Source organism: Paramisgurnus dabryanus, chromosome 19 (assembly GCF_030506205.2).
Source record: "Paramisgurnus dabryanus chromosome 19, PD_genome_1.1, whole genome shotgun sequence".
NCBI classification, from domain to species: domain Eukaryota; kingdom Metazoa; phylum Chordata; class Actinopteri; order Cypriniformes; family Cobitidae; genus Paramisgurnus; species Paramisgurnus dabryanus.
Window position 1 is genome coordinate 34,781,402 of NC_133355.1, and position 22,709 is coordinate 34,804,110.

General features: G+C 38.6%; 1 protein-coding gene across 2 annotated transcripts in view; it reads right to left on the bottom strand.

Annotated features, from left to right (window-relative positions):
• arid1ab (AT-rich interactive domain 1Ab) overlaps window positions 1-22,709 on the bottom strand; it is a 67,675-nt gene that overhangs the window by 19,428 nt on the left and 25,538 nt on the right. Inside the window, exons 3-4 of one of the 2 annotated variants that reach the window (XM_065290825.2) lie at window positions 19,279-19,827; window positions 17,858-17,974 (exon numbers count right to left, since the gene is read on the bottom strand). In XM_065290825.2, the coding sequence (XP_065146897.1) occupies window positions 17,858-17,974; window positions 19,279-19,827 (666 nt within the window). Of the gene's footprint in view, window positions 1-17,857; window positions 17,978-19,278; window positions 19,828-22,709 lie in introns of both variants that reach the window. The other variant, XM_065290824.2, reaches the window with a different exon arrangement.

Sequence of the window (22,709 nt, forward strand, 5' to 3'; positions counted from 1 at the left end):
TTACAGACATAATTAATACCATAAATCTTACACGTTATGAGGAAGGATGTTTTTTATTGGAGAGACCACAAATGTATCCAGATGCTACACTATTAGACGATATACAGGTGGGCATTTTTACTCTGATTCAGCAGGTACCCACCCAACAACTATCCAGGACATCCTAGCTACCGCCTGGCAAACATTCGCACAGCTCTAGCATTAAAGCTTTTTTCACCATGCATTTTGATCTATAAGCTAACTACCTTCTCCTTTAAACTATGTGCCATTGTTTCCCATAATGTGCATAATGAAGTAACACCTGTCGCAGTTTCCCTTATAAAAGTATATATGTCGTTCACAATCTTTAAATGCAACCTGTTATATTTTGTGTGTTTTTTTATCATTTTATATATTGTTTTATAGCTACTTTTGCACTTTTCAGCAGGGTATGACATTCAGTGCAGGATTGCAGGGTGTTATAAAAAGTGTTATAAATACATTTTATGTGATTTAGATTAAATATATATATATTGTGATTTAACATTTTTCCCAAAGCAAAAAAAGGATTTGAAAATAATGGCTAACTAAAGTGTTAATAAGTTAACACCACACTGACTTGTGGTTTCTTTAGAAGTTAACCATGTAACCATTGGCAGGGGTGTACTGAAAGGTGTTTTACATTACCACAATAACTTCTGTCTGAACATGAAAGGACTTTTTCTCCCAGAACTTATACATTAAAATATACATCCAGTTACTTTCTCTAAGAGTGACTTAAATACATTGTGTTTGGATTTAACAGTAAACCAATCAAAGTTGGCCCCTGTCAGCATCTTATCTTTAACTCTTTCACCGCCAGCGTTTTTTAAAAAGTTGCCAGCCAGCGCCAGCGTTTTTCATGATTTTCACCAAAGTTTAATGCCTTCCAGAAAATGTTCTTCTTTAAATATATAAACATACAATATACCAAATGAAAGAACAGACCCTCTGCTTTCAAACAAAAAAAAACGTTTCATCCTACCTTTAGTGGTTCTTTTGCAATCAGCTTTTGAATATGGGTAGGATATATATTTTGAGCAAAAAGCAGAGATAATTCCATTTTTATGACGGACTTTTCATAGAGATCCCATTCAGAGCGATCTTTAAAACAGACACGGACATGCAGCCGCTTGCCATAGGGCAATACTTTCGGTTTTAAAAAGTTGCGGAAGGGTATAATAGCGGTATTGCGGAAAGACGGAAAATCTCGTCATTGGCGGGGAAGTGTTTTCTCTTAATTGACGAGATATCTCGTCAATGGCGGGGAAAGAGTTAAGTTAGTAACCGTGTTTTAAGTGATAATAATCTAAATTAAGTGAAATATTCTCATATTTTTGTAACTAATCAAGGCTTCTCTCAGCCCAAAATAATAAACACTGATTAACTGTTTTCTGAAAGAGAATCAGTCAAGACCCACAGTCAGAGTGGTTAAGAAAGCTGACAGGCATTTGGCATCATCTAATGCCTCTCCTATGTGTGACACCATCAGGGAGGGGTGTGCAAGTGCGTCTGCACTGGTGGTCTTTTGTGTGGGTCACAATAGTAGCAGAAGCACAGATGCGCTAGTTAGAGAGACAGCCGCCCTGTCTGGGTGAAAACAGAGGGAGAGAAAAGAGGAGGTGGGTAGTGGGGGGCAGGCGGTTCTAGGGATGCCTGAAACAGAAAATCTGTCTGCATGCCCTTCTTCTCAGGAGTAAAGCCTCTCCTACAGCAAAGCGGCCACAGAGCAAGAGCTGAACAAAGTGTGGAGACAAACTACAAAAAGCTTTTCCTTCCATTTCACATTCAAAACAAAGATACTCAAAAACACAATATTTAGTATGTCAATCCAACAACTATAAAGAGATGACATCCACCCCTACCCCCCCACGAGGACATTTAATGACATTAGCTCTGAATTATCATAGAAAACTGCCCAAATATGACATATATAAGAATTTATCATCACTTCTCGTTGAAAAATGCTTGCTATAATATGCACATTAAATACAATCATTGACACTATTTATCAAACAACTTTATTTTTAACATAAACATGCATTTCCTGGAAAGCAGCTCTGAAAAAAAAATGCATTGTAAAAGCGTTATCAAAATAAAAAAAAAAATCTGAATAAATTAAGGCAAACTTGCGATTTTTATAGCAGTGCACAAGCAGCTGCTCACTACAAATGTTCAACACGCGTAACTGTTTACACTTGCGTGACTCAAGGCATTTACAACAGCAAGTTGCAGTGCGAAACATAACTGTGCATTTGCATTATACAGCTATTTACATGCTGCAATCGTGCATACACTGAAAGCATCGATGTATAACACACTCTGCAGAGCAGCCTATAGTTTTCTGCTTGGATTTTAAATTATTCCGGAAACATGAGAGCCGCAGGCCAAACACGGCCCACAAAGGTTTCCAATCCGGCCCACAACGGTGTCCAATCCGGCCCACAACGGTGTCCAATCCGGCCCACAACGGTGTCCAATCCGGCCCACAACGGTGTCCAATCCGGCCCACAACGGTGTCCAATCCGGCCCACATTATGATTATTAGGGTTAGATTATTGAATATAAATACATATTTAAAAAAACCTTTCAGACAGGACGCAGGAGCCGTGTGTGTCTACTTTGAATAGGAGACTTGCGGAAAGCAACAAGTTTCACAGGCGGAGCGTAGACGGACTTCACACGGTCCTTGTGCACCCAGATATTCTGCTGTTTCCATGGGCATGGTCCTTTGCAGCAGACACCGAGAAAAGCGACAGGGGATTGTGCCGCGTACAATGTATGAAACGGCCACAAATCTGTTTCTGCCTTAAGCCGCGACACGCAACAAAGAGCAGTGGGTTCTAGTTTAGAAACGGTTTCTTTTAAAAGTTGTGGCTGGTCATGACTCACACACAAACGTCTAGAAATGAGAGTAGCAACTGCCCTAATACTGGTAATCGAAAAAATGTAAGGAAGCCCGATTTAAAAATATCCTACTAGGAGTTTGTTATCCCACTTGATGCATTATGGGATGAGGAATATGGGGCGTTTGCTGACAGTTAGCCTCAGCAACAAAAGCCTGATGGCAGCTTGCGTACAAACTTCAGTTTGCAGTGCATTAAGACATGACTTGCAAGCCACATCTGTGCTTCATTCTTGAAATTAATAGTTTGCCTAAAATGTTTTAAACAAAGTATGTAGCATACAACAACCATGAACACAATCAGAATGCGCAGTCGTTGTCGCGTGAAGTCTGCTGTATTTTCTTTTCTTTCGTTTATTTCCAGGGGTTCCATTGGAATTTCCCACACAGTGATTCTGACCAATCCAAAAGCAGTCTAGAAAATGTTTATAGACATGTGGCCAACGAGTGACGTGGATGCCATCACATGACTACATTTTTATTTGTTTCAACTAGTGCAGACCCGAGTAATCAGTGCGGTGTGAAAGGAAACCAAGCTACAATGTATAATTTTTTGCCTTTGATCCGGACCAAATGAACCAATCTACAGATGTGAAAGTACCTGAAGCGAATTAATCTGAAGTTTGTTTAGTTAATATTATCACAATTATACGTTTTGAAAAAGTTTTTAAACTTATGATGTTATTTACCATCCAGCCTAAAATAAGTTTGACATGTCTGCACTAGATAAATACAGAAATGTCTGTTTCTACTGTCGAGTGGAATGTACGGTTACCATTACAGCCAAGCCCTATACAGACAAATATTCAGACATTCGAAAAAGACGCGTTTACAAAATCTTTTTTTTTTAAACAGTATAAGAACAGCCTAAACTATCAGCAAACCTAAATGACACAAGAAACGGAACATAAAGACTAGACACATACAATTCCCAGATGTATGGAAAAGAAAAATGAGAAAAGATGAGATGGAAAAGTAGGAATAATGGGAGAGGCAGCAAAAGGAAACGGCAAGAGAGAGTGCTGCAGTGAGACATGGCCTTTGTGTTGTCGTCAGCAGAGCAGGAACGCTGAGCGAAAGAGAGAGAGCAAGCTAGAGAGAGTAAGAGAGAGAGAGAGAGGGCGAGAGAGAAAGGAGGAGTGTTGAAGAACCAAGAGTAGGTTAGTAAACGAGAGCGCAAAAGACAAAAAGCGGTAAGAAAGAAAAAAATGAAGGCCATGACAACACTAAAAAATAAAAAGAGGGAGAACAGAAGTGAAAATTTATTTGATGCATGAATCAAAAGGCAAAACATAAAGTTAAAAAAGAAATGCTTCCATTAATGAAACTAATGCACAGAACAGAAAATCTAGCAAGTGTAAGCACAACAGAGCGGATGAGCGTGAACGCCAGCCCCTGAACCTGAATAAGCCGCGTGCACACAGGAAGACCAAGAATAGTAACAGGAAACACGCCCCAGACTCTGAATACTGCAACAGCACGGCCACACAAAACAGGCCAAGAGCTGAAGTCAGCTGCAGCCTAAGCAAGAGCCATCCTCCTGATCAGTCCAAGAGAGCAAATACATTCAAAAAACAGATTGTGTCAATCTAAATACACTTTCTTTCAGAACAATCACTCCCAATCTCACAATTAGCACAGTACATTGGCATTCGGTATTTACTTTACATCAAGTATTAAATATATTTGTTGCTGAAAGATTTTTTGTGTGTTTGCTGGGTTCTTTCATTCTGATAAACATTATCTTATCCTCAGTTGGCTGCTTTAAAAGACAAATACAATAAACTTCAGTCAACTGGTTAAACATAGATGCATTAAACAACATGAGATGACTGGTGTCAGCTGAATTAGCATTAAATGATAAAACTGAGCATTATATTACATTTAGAAAAGACTATGTAGCTATATTAAACAACAAACATTGCTAGCCATACATTTGTATATACAAGACAGTCATCAAAAAGCCTCTGCTGTGTAAAATGTGTAACCTCTATCCCATTTATTTTACCCCTGTAAAATATTTGAATGGATTAAATGGTTGATAAGGACACTGTACTGTACTGGTACTGTATTAGTAGTTAAGTTTACAAACACTACTTGGCACTGGTGCACTGTCAGGGTGGAAGCGCTGGGAAAACATGCTTGTGGTTCCTGTGTGAAACTGACTTACACCCTTTCCATCACACTTGTACTTTTATCCTGTCTATTTCCTTCTTCCATTCTAGCTTCATTCCATCCCAACGTCCTCTTTTCCACTAATGTGAATTTGTGATCAAAACTTCATGGCAAGTGTTTCTAGATTTTTTGTGCAACTTAAACATTAACTACATTTCCAACACAAATTTTATTTCATCTTGTATGATCATGTATGCTTTGCAAAGCTACAACAGCTCTTGAGGCAACGTGTAGTAACGGTGTACTATGAATACTCAATACATTACAAAATGCAACACTGCAGTATTTTATATAGCTAGAAGCTTCTGAATTCTTGGGCTACGTCTAATCCAGATACATTTTAAAAAGGAGTTTCGTTTTAAAACGCTCTTCGTCCACACCATTGTTTTCGAAAAGACATCTACATCTGAAAATGATTACATCCCTATACAGTGCACTAGTAAAACATTAAACCTTTCGACATGCATCATTTGTCAAACATTTATTTTCCGCCTCTCTGAAATGTAATCTGGAGTATGCACAAACTATTCTTTAACAACGCTATCAATCTGGACAGCAACCGAAACAGCTGCACTACGCTGTCCAACATGCAGGCACATCTTGCTTGGGCTGAATTGATCACATGACTGTGTCACATGACTAAAGAATAGGACTGTGACAACGCATCACGTTTCCCATTAAAAAATACCTGGCTCGGATTATGTGTTATATGCACAGCTCTTCCGTGTACTAAGGCTCTTTGGTCAGTAGGAAGTCCTTATTAATCTAAAATCATTTAAAAAGCAACACTCGTCAAATACAATCATTCAAAATATTCTTTATCATAATAAAAATACCTTAAACAATTTGAAGAAAAGTGATGTAAATATGTTCATAGACATTTCCTGAAATAGCGTTTGTAACGGTACTTCTTCTGCAGCACAAATGTAGTTTTTGCATGAGAGTGCCCTCTGTCTTTTGGTTGTGGTGGCATTTCCCCATAATTAATTCAAATGGGGAAAACACGCATTTGCACGATTAATTGTCCCAGACCTACAAAAAAGGGTCATTTTTTTCAAAAATGGCCCAGTTTTCTCAGTCCCACACTACAACACAAAAACAGCAATGTCAAATTGATTCATTTTGAAGAGTATTTTTAAAATCTTGACAAAAATGGCCCAAACTGAGAAAACAACAAACAAACGCAGTTTTAAGCAAGAATGTATTAGTTCAGACAACGGCCGTTTCTCAATGTCAAGGATACTTCCTTGGCAGGACTAGTCCTTACAAGTCACTTCCTTCAGAGGCTAGGCAAAGTAAATGGAACAGGCTAGCAAGTAGGGCTGGGCGATAATTCGATAACGATAATTTTACCGATATAAACTTTTTCGATAAAACGATAAGGACAGTTCGATAAGTGATCGATAATGTTTACGCACTGTGCGTAATGTTGCGCGAGCACTTCCGGATGCGGCACGCGCTCTTGGTTTACAATCACAGTGACAGTCAGACTTGAAGGAGTGGAAGATGAGGCAAGTTATTCATTTATTAGTAGAGACCTATGATTTTCGCGATGCGGATAACGCGGACGGAATCACGGAATCCAAATGCGCGGAAACATTTTCTTGTGTGTAATGTTGGACGCGCAAACAGGGTTCGTCAAACACAGCAGACACAGGTGCGTGCAGTATACTGTACTTTCATTCAGCGTCCGCCTTGCGCACGCACACGTCTGCACAGCTTTAAAAGTATATTTACAGGACATTCACAAATTCAGGAAACTGTGCGCTCCCACAGCAACGTGACACTCTTGACATCCATTTATCAGCGTGTATAGCTAGTATATGTATAACACACGCGTGATCACTGAATAAGTTTTCTTTCTTGTTTAAGTGAACATAAACAGCTGTTACTCAGTATATTGAAACTTAAAGCAGTCTGTCTTGGGTCTTAAAGTGACAGTAGTCTGCTGCTTTTGTGTCAGAAATGTGTTGATTTCATAACAAATAGATTTACATTTAATACAGATGCATTAAAACAAGATTTTAGTTTTTGTATTTGTCATGTTCTGAATAAAAAGTAGTTTAAAACCATTATTAACTGTCTGGTTTTTACAATTTTCATTCAGGAGCAAAAATCTGCCTTTAAATTTGACAGAAGTAAAGATTTGTTATTTATCATGATAATTATCGATATCGACTGATATGGAAAACATTTTCTCGATAATTTTTTGGGTCATATCGCCCAGCCCTACTAGCAAGTGCATGTCATTGCGTCAATGAAAGGTGTGCTTTCAGCGCTGCGCGCATAGGATTGTGGGTGATTTCAGTGCGCGAAGAGTGCAAAGGATACACATATGCATCCTTTTCCTGTATATGGGATATTTCTCGAAGGACTCAGTCCTTGGCTGAAATTCCAAGGATCCTCGACATTGGAACAGTCCTTTGACCGATGTCGATGACGTAGCATCCTCGAAATTCTGGCTTCTGAGGATCCTTTCTTGATATTGAGAAACGGCAAAGGTCTTAGACTTTCTTAAAATACATTAGTGAATCTAACTACACTGGTTACATTTTTTTTTCCACATAAAGCCAGCCAAAACAAAGCAATAAAGATGAGTTATCTTCAATCACATTCAATTCAAAATATTTAAAGGGATAGTTAATGAAAATAAATACCTACCGGTAGCGCCGCCATCTTAGACTCCTCTGTATTCAAGAGAGAGTATTAGCGTAGTGTACGCACTTTTCTTAGTGACGAATGACAAATTTGGAGGGCGGGGGCACAGAGCAGCAGCAGAGTAGCCTCCGTGCGTAAGCTCTCATCCTGAATGCGGATGCGACTAAGATGGCGGCGCTACCGGTAGGTATTTATTTTCGTTAATAAAGTTTTAAATATGGATATTTCTACAACAACACAGCGCGGATTACCCTCAGAAGACCTTTGTTTATCATCCTGGAGCCGTTTGGATTTAATTTATGAAGGATGGACGCACTTTTTTTGGACTTGAAGGTCGTGGACTATGGGTGGACCCCGTAACATTACATTTCATCAACTAAAAGATCTAAAACATTTTCTAAAATATCCGAAAAATGTGCAACTATGACAGCTTGGCAGGGGTTTAATATCATTTTTGGCCGAACTATGCCTTTAAACTCACAACTAAGACGAAGTATAATTTCTTTTGCCATAGCAATGTAGATTTAACAGTGCAGAATCAGTGCCGATCTACATTTATCTCTTTCTCTCTGAACCGGCTGTGCTCCTCTGAGTCTGTTTTAAGCTAGTCCATATGAAACCTTTCCACTGGGAGGAAGAGAGAAAAAAAGTGTGTGACCAACATGTGACCTTCCCTTCCAGGCATTCACTTTAATGCATCACAGAACAAGACGGTGCAAAAGATTACCGAAAACAAAAGTTTTGTGAAGATTCAAATGAAACACTTGAAGGACACAAAGAACATTTTTATCTCCCTTTCACCCTTTATCTGCTTTAAAGACAGCAGGCAAAGAAAGAGTCAGAGGTGACATACCCCTGAAGTCAGGCGGTGTTTAGAAGTAGTAAGGGGAGGTGAATACCGCTTTGGATTAGCAGCACTTTGAGGAAGGGCCACAAAAGCCTGTTGGTAAGGAACTGGAGGAGATTAAAAAAGACTGGAGGCAGCATTCATGTTCTTGCACATAAAGAAAGGATATTTCACTTGCAGGGCATCCCACAGTGAAATCCCAGGCTATTGAGAATCCCCTCGCACCAGATCTGTCTCGCTCGTATACACGGACATTATAATCAACCAAATGGAAGAGGATTTGATTTGATCCTAGATTGATATGAACCACACTGCACTGAGATTAATTTGTGAAATGAAAAAGAAAAAACATAATTCAAAACGAATTAATCAAGATCACAGAAGATGCCCAGTCTTTCTGCCCGTGAGAAAACAATCTGGGGAACCAATTTTTGGATTCAGAAACTCTTCAGAAAGTCCAGCTTTCTGTCTCTCTCCATCTTGGCTCACATATGACTGAGATATAATGGTAAACCAGTCAGTGTCTATAAAGGTATGTGCCAAATGGGTATTAAGTAAGGCAATTGCTAGCTCATGAAAAGCTGTCTGAAACGAGAAGCATGCCAATGCAGATATATTGTTGCTGTCAATCTACATGCCAATCACCAAATGTGGCTTCCCATTTGTTTACAGCAGTAAGACCCATTGTACTTACATCATGACTACATTCTGTATACAAAACACAAAACAGTTAAGCCCATATACCATATAAACAACTGACAAAGCAAAAAAAATTAAGAAACAGTTTTTTTTAGCTGAACTCAATTAATGTTTAATTTTTTTGAGACCATGGTCGCACCCTTAAAATTATAAGGTTGATTGAGGGCGTTGTTGGAATGCTACACATTCCCATAATTTTTTTTTTTACATTTTTCGCGTTTATCACTACCTCTGTCTCACATGACAGTTTTTGTACAAACACCCGTGGCGTCAGAGAATACGTCACCACAAACTGCAAAGTCTGGAAAAAACTGTTATGGTGTTCATGATTCTCAACCTGGGAATATTTTTTATCGCTAAAAGGGAGTTTGGGAACTTACAGCAAAGCACAGAAGACAACAGGTTTTCTCGAGACAGCGCAGGCTAGCATGAAGGTAAAGCTAATCTTTTACATTATAGTGATGACGCTGGTAGTGATGATTTTCTCAGACCAATCAGTGATCTACAGTGTTTTCGCATCACATTTTGGTATCAGCTCAAGTCGCTTAGAAACCCCAACCGAGGTTGAATTTACTTTAATATAGTTTTCTATTTTCTTTCTTTCTTTCTTTTTTTTCTCTTTCCTGTTTTTGCTCTTTTGGGGGGGTGGGTCAGGGTTAAAAAAAAAAAACTTGTTCATGATTCTCCTGTATATTTTTGTAAAAGGTCAATAAACAGATTTAACAAAAAAACAAAAAAAGAAACCCCAACCGAGGTGGTACTAAAAAAAGTATCAACTACTACGTACTGCATCCAGTGGAAAAGCACCCAAAAGTAAACTGATCCGACCCAAACCGTGGGGTACTATGCAATGGAAAAGCGCCATTAGTGTAATCATCCTTCCTTTTTGTGATTTTATATAGATTAATGGTTCTGTTCTATTACCCCAAGAGGGGTTTTGACTTGGTGCTTTCCCCACTCTGTCCAGGAATAACTGCATGGACGGGCGCGTGGAGTTTGCCAAAAACAGAACCATACCAACAAAACCAACTGAATGCTGTATTTAATAAAAATTCATATATTTGATGAAAGTGGTCCTAACTGAAAGTTTGATGGATCAAGGTTAAGACATTACCTACCTAATACAACAATGATGTTACTTGAAAAAAGCAAAATGGATTACATAAACCAAATCCTTTACTGCTCACCTCTAATGTAAGTTAGTGTAAGAAGGCTGCTCGCTACTGTGAACTAAAATTAAACAAATAAACAAAAAAAGACTGAAATTGCCTGATATTTGGCCTGCGGTCTTTGACAAGATCATCAGTATATTATGGTTTAAGAAATTATTCAAAAATTAAATAATAAAATTCCTAATATAGAATGTTACTGTCTTTTGATTTTTATTTACATTTATTTAACAAATGCTTTTATCCAAACTTACTTACAAATGAGAAAACATTTAACATTGTGTCTAAAGAGCAAACAGTAGTCTAAAACCCCAACAGGAAGCATATAGTCTACACTCACCTGACCAGTCCAAAAAATATACCAGGAGAGCAAAATGTTATAATTTAACCAATTACCATAACACATGTACTTAAGCATGCACTTTATGACTATTCTGGAGAAAGAAATCACCAGAAAAAGTTGTTTTAAACAAAACTGTTTTAAACATAACATGAGCGCACACAGGGTCATGGAGGACTGAAAAGGTGTGCTGCTTTTAAACATGTTACGATGTGAACCAACGATTACACAGAAACCAGATAAGCCAGTCAAGCTGGTTCACATCCATTTATTTAAAGTCTCTTTAGCTGGCAGCATGCACTCTACATAAACGCCTATTTGGTATTGGTTTTAAGAAACAGGTCTGATTATACAGCAAATCACAGACTGCAGCTACCTCAAGCTACTGTTTTGTAAAATCTAACTAAGCTAGAAGGTTACATGGAAAGTAAAATTAGACAGTTGTAAAGATTAATAAAGAAATAGATTTCGTATTTTTCTTGTTCCTCTGTGTGACTCATTAGTTGGTACAAGGATAAGCATCTGGCTGGACCTCACTCAAAGATTCAACTCTCAGCTATATTTTCCACTTCCGCAAATAATCAATAACAACAGAGTCCTTTAGGAGTAGTTTATTACTGATAACAAGCTAAATAAACAACAAGTGGATTACCTAAATCATAGCTTAAGCGTTTTAAAAACTACACTGAGCTAAGATTACTGTCTTAAATGAATGTATACAATGTTAACTACAGATCGGCTGCCAAACCTCTCTTCACATAGCGTAGGGCTGGGCGATATGACCCAAAAAATTATCGAGAAAATGTTTTCCATATCAGTCGATATCGATAATTATAATGATAAATAACAAATCTTTACTCCTGTTAAATTTAAAGGCAGATTTTTGCTCCTGAATGAAAATTGTAAAAAACAGACCGTTAATAATGGTTTTAAACTACTTTTTATTCAGAACATGACAAATACAAAAACTAAAATCTTGTTTTAATGCATCTGTATTAAATGTAAATCTATTTGTTATGAAATCAACACATTTCTGACACAAAAGCAGCAGACTACTGTCACTTTAAGACCCAAGACAGACTGCTTTAAGTTTCAATATACTGAGTAACAGCTGTTTATGTTCACTTAAACAAGAAAGAAAACTTAGTTCAGTGATCACGCGTGTGTTATACATATACGAGCTATACACGCTGATAAATGGATGTCAAGAGTGTCACGTTGCTGTGGGAGCGCACATACCCAAACACTATATTCACTGCAGTGGTGGATCTGCTGCTTTTCCTCAGTTTCCTGAATTTGTGAATGTCCTGTAAATATACTTTTAAAGCTGTGCGGAGTGTGCGTGCGCAAGGTGGATGCTGAATTAAAGTACAGTATACTGCACCTATTGTGTCTGCTGTGTTTGACGAACCTTGTTTGCGCGTCCAACATTACACACAAGAAAATGTTTCCGCGCATTTGGATTCCGTGATTCCGTCCGCGTTATCCGCATCGCGAAAATCATAGGTCTCTACTAATAAATGAATAACTTGCCTCATCTTCCACTCCTTCAAGTCTAACTGACACTGTGATTGTAAACCAAGAGCGCGTGCCGCATCCGGAAGTGCTCGCGCAACATTACGCACAGTGCGTAAACATTATCGATCACTTATCGAAATGTCCTTATCGTTTTATCGAAAAAGATTATATTGGTAAAATTATCGTTATCGAATTATCGCCCAGCACTAACATAGCGTCTTTAGGAAACCAAAACATTTGTTATTTTCGACAAGGTATTTGTTCCAGAGTTCAGTTTAGCCACTAGTCAGACCATCAAACAAACTGAGACCTTCTATATATTTATTTTAAACCGAACCCACCCTTTGACAAGGCCAAAATGTGTCTGTTTGGGTGGTTTATGTTGCCTACTGTTGTTTCTCACCAATGTAGCGTCATTAGATTCCAACTTGACTAACTCGCACGCAGGTCAGGTGTTGAGTTGTTTTAAGGTTGGTCTGCCTGAAGTTAGCCGTTGGGGCTAATCTAGCGTGAGAATGCATCAAAAGAGATGTAGTGGTGGATGCAGGGGTCAAGCGAGGGCTAGATTATTGTCTTTAGACAGCAGATTTATTGAGCTAAATAAAATCTCAGTTAATCTTAGGTCATTGACTAAACAGGAATTAAAAATGAAGTAAATTACACCTTTCCCACTGGCAGCGAGTTTAGAATTTCCTAATTCACTCAGCTCATCCCCTTCTCCAGCCGTCTGTAGTCACAGGTGTTCTCTCTGAAAAACACATCCTCCTTTCTATTATAGTGATGATCTGATTTGGTGTCATCTAAACGAGCTGTCTGCTTATGCTAAACTATAAACACAACCTTTTTTGAGTGGTGCTCACACTGACAATGCCAGGAGATCCTCAAATCTTAGGCCATGTTTACTCCATTCATTTAGACTACTCCACCGTTTTTGACCCTCATAAATGTATATATGCAGCATTATAATTTGCAGCAATATTGTTGTTGTTTTAACGATGTGCAAAATCATATTATCAAGAAATTTTTCAAAAATATAATTTGCTTTAAAAAAAAAAAAAAAAAATTGTTGATTGCACTTTTTGCAATTTGTGTGTTAGGGCTGTCACTTTTTATTCGATATTCGAATATGCATTCGAACATGACGTGAAATATCCGTATTCGAACTATAAATAAACCATCCGTTTTTTTAAATGCCATGTGTAGCGCATTTTTTTACAGTAACACCTCGTAATAGGAAGGAGGCTGAGAGTGAGACCGACGACGGCAACTGTGCACAAGAGAGGGAATCAAATGGGACCAAAATGAACCTAATGTGCATGTCAAGATAGAATTATAGTTTGTATATAAAATGACATATTAATGTTTATAGTGTTAAATATTATAGCAGAATAAAAGCTTGTGTTAATACGTTCGCATTATGAAATTAGCATGAATGAAGATAATTGTATTATTTTTACAACGCAATGTAAACTTTATATTAAACAACAACAGCATTTGTCTTGTAAACGGATTTGAAATGATCATGTGCTGACTGTCACGCGTCACATAGACGACAGAGTCAAGTCAATCTGCTTAACTCAGCGGTAAGTTTTATTTCATCTCAAGTATCAAAGGGTTTGTGCTCTCTATCATTGAAAACGGGCGAGCAAACAGCACGCGCAGGGTTAATGTACTCTCCACTGACGGCTCACAAACGCGTGAGATAGGCTATGTATGTGTCCTTGTTGTCAATGAGATTACTTCTCACAAACACGCTCAAGCGCGGGATATGTGTGCTTGTCAATGACGGGCATTAAATCCACAGAATTCCGCTGAGTTTTCTGTCGAAATCTGCGGGCGCGAATTCCGTTTGGGCTCCTATACTCCTGCTGCTGTTTAAGTTGTCACGTTATTGTCTGTAACTGTTCTGAATCGTCTTTTCTTATATAAGTTTTGTATTCATAAGTTGATAACCTGGTGTTTCAAACATTAAGTAAAATGGTAATCCAGACAGCCCAGTTTATGACTGTCACTGTTAATAATTTTGTGATTGAATCTCCATTACGGTGGGTTTTTGATGCGCGCCGGGGGGGGGGGGGGGTACCCAGATATTCGAATATATTTGGATACATTGCATGATATTCGAAATCCGTTCGAATTTGATTTTTCTCAAAAGTGACAGCCCTATTGTGTGTAGGAAAGACGTGAGGGAGCCGGGCGCACACTTTTAAAAACAGCAACAGTGACAGGGAAGATAAGTTATTTGGTGTTTTTTTTTTCTTTTTTGTGGCGGGAGGGCTGCACTAGATTATTGTTAAGAAGCCATTGCACCCATCCAAGTTTAACTTGGCGACTGCACTAGTGATGAGGACCTAGCTGTAAAGTTCAAGCTGTGACTCTGCGACCAGACGTGCCGCCTCAATGAATGCAGGACCTTCTGTAGAGATTGCTAGCTAGCCAGAGAAAGTGAAACAAACTCATCATCTTCCAGATCAAGCTGCGAACTCCACAACCAAAAGCAGACACGCCGAACATAAGTATTGGTAACCCGAATAGATAGAGCCAGCAATTTTACAAGCATGCTTATAGTCCATCAAACTAGTTTTCGGTTTGCACATGAACTGTGAAATGGCTTTTGCATAGAAATATTTCCTTAACTAGGCTATATCGTTATTACAGCGGAAGGACAAAGATTTGCGAGGACAATTGATAGCGGTACTATATCACAAAGAATATGAAATTGCCCCTCCCCACAAGATCCCACCCACACTAACAGGGTTAAAAATACAATACAATGTTTAGGAGAACTGCTCAATATAAAAAGAAATAATCTAAAACTAAAAAACTAAATCCTGCTACACAAGCAGGATATTATATGCGGATACATTCTGAAAAGTTTAAGAACTCACAATCATAAATTAACTCAAGTATGAATAATCCAGTTTACAAGAATTATAGCAGCCAATGTTAACAAAAAATCATTTTAAGACACATACTGTAATCTTTGACACTATAGAGACGACGCTGGTAGTGATGATTCTCTCAGACCAATCAGTGATCTACAGTGCTTTTGCATCAAGTTTTGGTATCAGCTCAGGTCGCTTGGAACCACAGCCAAGGTGGTACTAAAAAAAGTATTGGGTACTATGTACTGCACCCAGTGGAAAAACCCCCAAAAGTATTGATTGATTTGAGGTATTGAAGTATTGATTTTAGGGCTGCACAATAAATCGCATGTGATTGTCACGTGCATATCATCAGTAATGCCGGTTCCTTGATTAGTATTAAATCGCCAACAGCTGCTTTCAGATGGCGCGGCATTAACTGCAGAGAGCCGTAGTTCCCTGACAAGCTGGGCCATATCGCATACATATCGCAGGCGATACATCCGCAAAAATGCGAAATTTCCCCGATTTTCAGTGAACTACGGCTCTGTGCAGTTAATGCTGCGCCATCTGAAAGCAGCTGTTTGCGATTTAATACTAATCAAGGAACCGGCATTACTGATGAGATGTACGTGACAATCACATGCGATTTATTGTGCAGTCCTAATTGAATTAGCTTCCAATAGGGCTGCAACTATGATTATTTTCATAACCGATTAATCAACCAATCGGATAAAAACCATAAATATTACTTTTTATGTAATTTTTTATTTTTTACTTATTATAGCCAAATAAGGCACTAAATTAAGGTATTCAAATGTAGAAGTGTACTTTTAAAAGTGCAAAAGCCACACAGTACTACAGAGCTCTACTAATATACATTTGATATTTTAAGCCTTAATACAAAGGTTTTGCAGCTTTAAATAGTAAAACATCTTTAAATGTCTTCAGAGATGTGCTGGTGAGGAAATTTTGCCACAGATTCATAAACTAATTTTAATCTTCAACCTTAGACCTTGAGAATTAACATTTTCATGTATTAACAAAATAAATAAGCCATCATGATATGAAAGTGATATACATGCATTGTTACAGTAATAAAAACCTGGATTTCCCCCTAACTTTAAAACAGATGCATAGTTTTACTGTTTTTATAAAGACCCTACAACAATAACAAATACAAACTCACTTATAATAAAGGACGAAATGAAACCTTTATTAACCAGTGTATGCACTTTTGCTTCCATCATTGAACTGTTAGGATTGCCATGTCTGCACAACAAAACCAGCCCAGTGGCCATTTAAAATTAGTCCAAAAGCATCCCAATGACTCTTCAAAGCCCAAATACCAATAACTAATAAACAAAATCCTTCATCTCTAAGTAAAAGAGAAACGTAAAAGTAGCCCAATTCAGAACTCTGCAGAAATACAGAGGACCTGGCAACACTGCAGTCCGGGCAACGCTGCCTTGCTTTTAAACAAGCTGATAAACGTGCAGCCCTGTATGAAGAAAAAGCACCTTACTTTAATTATAAGCATACAGTTTGTGCTGTATGATGAAGCAGACGCGTGTCCGCGCTGTCCAAATGGAGCTTGTGACAAACTAATCGATAACAAAAATTCGTTGACAACGAATAGTTTATTGATTAGTTGTTGCAGCCCTAGCTTTCACTACTTTTCTGCTTTCTTCTATGTTATGCCAAACTGGCTCACAGTAATTCTTCTGAAGCTACACATAACCATATTCAGCAGCGCAGGCTGTTAAGCTATGGTTGTGCCAGTAGACAATACTAGACGATAGACATTTTTTATTCACTTGAACTTGATCCTGCCCACGTTTGCCAAATGCACCAATGTAAACGGTACGTGTGTAAATGCCAAATAATCCCAAGGCAAGCACAATATATTTACTACCTAAATTTAGCTAGCAGCATTATTTACAGAATTTAACGGTTTGATATATAGATTAAACATTTCAAATGGATCATATATACACATCCAAAGATCTCTGACGGTCTTTTGGGGGTTTCTTACTTTTAGAGTAGTCGACTAGTAGCTTAAAGACCTTACATTCAAACAATCTGTCAGATTAGTATTAGTGCAAATCCCTAGTACAAACCAAACTGTGTATTGTTTACCGTAGCAGCTCTAATATATTGTAGTGTTATTTACATAATGCCGTTTCCACACAGTCTAATTTTCCTACACAAGTCTGAAACAAAGCAGATACAGTTGAGTGAGTTTACCAGTTACTAACTAAACTCAAAAGTTCAAAAGAAATATTCAACAATTTATATACAAATTTTTGCCATTTAGACATAACCTTGACTGACTTCAACAAAGCCAGCATCTAGGCTTAACTCAGAAGGCAATCATCATTGCAGCTTGGTAGACAGTTAAAGACAAATCGACAGGTCGAAAACCCAGAAGCCCTGTAAAGCCAAACTATCCAAAGATTGGTATACTTTCAAACCAAAGCCAAGTTCTGTCCCAGCAAACATGTCAAACGTTTAAGCATTGTTTGAACTAATTCCCAATATCCACACAGATAGCATTATCTAAGCCTTGGAACTACTATTTATACTTTTAACCAGCACCAAAATACCACTACTACACTCATCTGAAACACTTCAACCCCTTTTAAAAGCCAGTGTGGAACTCACAGGAAGGCTGGAAGGTCGTCCCTGCATACTGTCCTCTGGGCCGCTCTTACTGGACACCATGGGTTGGTTGGAGGAGGGAGCAGACGACTGGGAACTGAAAGAATCTTGAGACAGCTCCTGCTGAATGAAAACGACAAAAGGTGAAAAGGATAAAAATAACAACACTATTCATCGCAAAATCGCTAGCCCGACGTCCCGGGGCTTTTGTGAATTCCTGTTGGGCTACCGAAATGTATCTCCGCCCTGCCCGTCGGGCTATCTTGGGGAGGAAATAATAATTTAATGTTTTTGCTTTGTCTCAGATTTAGTTAGGTAATTATATTGCATGTATTTCGGCATCCTCTTGTCAGTCATTATCCTCACGTAACAAGTGAAACTGTCAGGAAATGAAGTAAAAGCATAAATAAACCCATCCTTTAATGTGCACGTCTGAAATGCGCGCGACCCTCTGCACGCGCTTCTCCCGGCTTAGCTCTTCACAAGCACCTGCTTGCTCTTGTGCTCAGCGCAAACTCAAGTCATTTAAAAAAATAACGTTATTTCATTTTTACCTCATAGACTAACATTGTTTTAGTGTTTCTTTTTTCTTTCCGATCGATTTGACACATCTACGCTATTATGAGAATATAATGTTAGAAGCTTTTGATAGGTGACTAAACAGCAGTGGTAAGATATTTTACCTAAAGCGAACATAATGTTTATTTATAATTTCGTTTTACCTCAGAGTCTAACATTATTCTAGCGAAAATAAACGGCTATGGTAAGATCTATTAACCAAAAGGGAATTAAATGTTTATTCCTTTTTAATAAATATCTGTTTTAAGTCTTCTATATTGTGTTAAAGTCACTGGTTGTTTATATATTTGATAAAATACCATGTTATCTAAATACAATGTGTGATGTGTTGAGGTATATTCTATTAAATTATATTAAAAATAACCTGTGTTATAATACATTCATATAATATTTCAGAAATATAACAATTCAATTATTCTAACGTTAGGGAAACGTTAAAATAACCTAAAAATAACATTAGAACATTCAAAATGTTCATTTTCTTTAAGAAAACATTCCTTGCTATTAAACAAAAACATTGGAAAACAACATTCTAGAAACCAAAAACTAATGTTAGGGGAACGTTTTGGGAACCAAATTGTTAGCTGGGGATGGGCAGAAATAGTTGGCTTACATGGAAATCCAGGATTTATCAATATTCTACATTAAACAGTGTATTTTTTATTCAGGCTACTTATATTCATTTCGGGCTACCAAAAATGAAAGAGTGCCTGCCCGAAGGGCTACCAGGGATTTAAAAATTTTGCGAGCCTTGAAATGTATGGCTAATTTGTCAGTTTAGGAAAATGACATGATGAAGTAAACAGTCTCATGATCTATCATCTTGCAAATGAAGATTTATTTACCTGTGGTGGTGGTGGTGGAAAGCGCTGGAAGGGTGACTGTTGCTGTGGAGGGGTCTGAGAGTAGGGTGAGGGCTGGCCCTGGCCCGTAGGTTGTTGGGATGACTGTGGGGGTGCCGAGCTGGGCGGCTGTGTATGTTGTGGACCCTGCTGCTGTTGAGAGGGACCCTGTTGTTGAGGTGGACCAGAAGGTGGTTGAGAATATCCAGGCTGTGACTGAGGCCCTTGCTGGCCCTGAGAAGCACTCTGTGACTGAGTAGGACCTTGGGACTGAGGATAGGGCGGCTGACCTGACTGTGGAGTTTGAGAATACGAAGGTTGGCCCTGAGGGGGACCATGGGAGCCCTGAGGCTGAGCGTAAGGGGGCCCACCCTGACCATGGGGAGGACCTGGGGGTTGCTGGGTATATGGAGACTGAGAGGCTGGTCCAGATGGGGGCTGCTGGGGGTATGAAGATTGCTGGGGTCCTCCGTGGGAGGAAGATCCCTGTTGTCCATAGTAACCACCTTGGTTCTGGCTATAACCACCTGGCCCATGTTGTCCAAAGCCAATCTACAGAGAACAACATGACATGTTTTAACAGTGCAAAAAGGCATTTGCTTACTTTTTAAAGGCATTCTTTTACATCATATAACTATACATCAGAGGTAAATGATGTGTGTCCGATATCAGCATCAGCCACAAAAACTTTTGGAGGACTAATCAAAAGCTTAAGCAGATTAGCAAAGATCAGTAATGCCCATTATTTACAATTCCACACCCATAGTCCCTGCAGGTTTATTTATTCAATAATTAGCCTGTTTTTATATAAGTGCTGTACTCCTAGCTTGTTTTTTTTTTTTGTTTTTTTTAGAAAAGGGACAGTGTACATTAATTAACATTTGTATATGTAAATGTACCCAATTTTTAACACATTTCATCAAATTTCAGGTTGCAATTAATAAAGTTGTAACTTTAACTGGGACTATTAATGTAGATTACAAAATGTTAGACTGAAGTATGTTTTTTAAAACTTCAAAAGGTATTTAATATCATGAGGAACAGCTGGTATAATCGCCGAAAGACGCACCATATTAATTAAGTGAGTCCTCTGGTTTGTCACTGCACAACACACCATTCTAATACACAGAAACCTGGACTTTGTTAACTTAACTGTGCTTGAAGCAAATTCACGCGTTTTAGGCCATAAAACATTTTTGTTTCATACAGTAAACATCTCCTCACTCCTCATCTGCTAGCTGCCTGTCCCCTGAACACACTGTAAAAAAAACGCGGTCTCAGACAGCGCAGGCTCCACAAACTGCAACAAAAACAAAGTGGTTAAACCTACCACCACGAAACAAAGTGTTCCAGCCAATAAACAACAAGAAGGATTTGGGAGTGGGAGTTGGGAGTGTTCATGACTCGTTCAGAAAGCACGTAAGGGAGAAGGAAGAGAGGAGTTAGCAGCGCTCAGTTGTGTTTGACAACACTTCAAACGTCAACAAGAAGGGATGTCACACAGATTCGCTAAGAGTGCCTTTAAGTGCGTTTTTGTATTAAAATGCATTACTTTTGTTAAAAAGTTACACCTGGCATAAACACTACTCCAGAGCTTTCAAACCACATAAAACGTTTAAACGCACCGGGTGCTGGCATTTTTGAAAAGCACGCCACTTCCATTGGAAATGATTGAAAACATACTCAGACCACCCGCGTAAATGCCTAGGTGTGCACGCCCCCCAATCGCAGCCTTTGTAATCTTTGCATTCATAATTGTAACCCTAATTATTGTGTAGCCCGAGCGCACAATGTGCTCCTGTACAGCTCATTGGTAGCATTACGTTAGCATTATAATAAATATTTATAATAAACTGTAAAGTTGTTTTGAATAAAAGTATCTGTCAAATGTATCAATATAAATGTGCATTTATGTTGAGTTCTAAGAGACTATGTTACACTTCCAGACTTTCAAAAAGGCTCACGAAGGTACAAAAGAGTCACTTTAGGTTTCATCTGGGCTGAGGTTAAAGTTTTCTTCAGAGTCATTACTTACTCAAACAATCAAGTGAGCACATGGGCTTTCAGACATAATCTTGAGTTTTATTACTTTGACACCGTGGAAAAAACTGACCTTGCTTAAGAGAGCACTGTGACACAAAAAGCCTAATAGTGACAAGCAGGGAACTTTCACTTTCGGGGAAAAAGGAAACAAAACAGTGCGTCTGACAATTGAGGTTTTATAAAAACCACCTGAAGTGCATGTTCTATCTATGCAACTCACACAAATAGATGGCACACCAAGCGCCTATGCTTGCTCATCACAGGCACAATGGGCACTGAGCGCTCCACAAGTGAACCGATTTAAGGATCAAGAAAAGCAAGACGCTTGCACATTTCAAGCACGGAAATCCCCATTTGACAAACCTGCGCTTCACTGTCACCTTACAGTATAACAACCCTCTTGAAAGAAGAGATGAAGAGCAATGAGCTAACAGCCAAAAACATGCTTACCAATGATGATGCTTGCTATGCTTCTCAATGAATTACAATGAAATGCCACTACATACAAAAGCCAAAGGGCGCTCTCATGCAAAAACTCAATATGCGCCGCAGAAGAACCATTACACACTAAGCTCCAGGAAATGGCTTAAAGGGGACACATCATGAAAATACAACCTTTTCCATGTTTAAGTGCTATAATTGGGTCCCAAGTGCTTCTATCAACCAAGAAAATGTGAAAAAGATCAACCCAGTAACTTAGTATTGATAAACACTTCTCTACAAGCATGTAGAAAAAAATAGATTGATTAGGGCTGGGAAAAAATCGATTTGATTTTAAAATCGAGTTGGCAGGTCAAATCGATTCATATTTTTAAAAAATCGATTTTTTTAGATTTTTTTTCTCCCCCTCTGCAGTATAGAGCAGTACATACAGTGTTTCCCAAACATAGGCTCTACTGGGCATTCCGCCCAGGTAAAATGGACCCGCCCAGGAAAAAAAATCACTTTACGAATTTCCGTATTTTCTGAACTCGACTGGATGACCCGTGTTTTGTTGAGAGAGCCCGTGAAGATGCACGCGTCATAAACTCATTATCCAGCGCATCATAAACTCATCATCCAGCGCGGCAAACTGGATCAACTGCAGCACATACTGAGGTAACTGAGCAGCCAGGGAACTACACTGCGACCAAAATGGTCGCATATGCTTATGTGCATATGTGTTTATAGCATCCAAGTTGGCTTCATTTTGCGTGCAAGCACGTTGTGTCTCTCCCGTTGAGTGTCCGTTCACGTGCTCTTCGTTTCTCAATGAATTGGGTGCGACGCGAAGCAAGCTCAGTGTCACATTGTATCCTTTATGTTTCTGAACTTGAGCAGAGTTTTACCATTAGAGGTCTTTCTTCCCTGAGAGGACCCGTACGGTTCCGGGTTTATTTTAGAAATGGTCA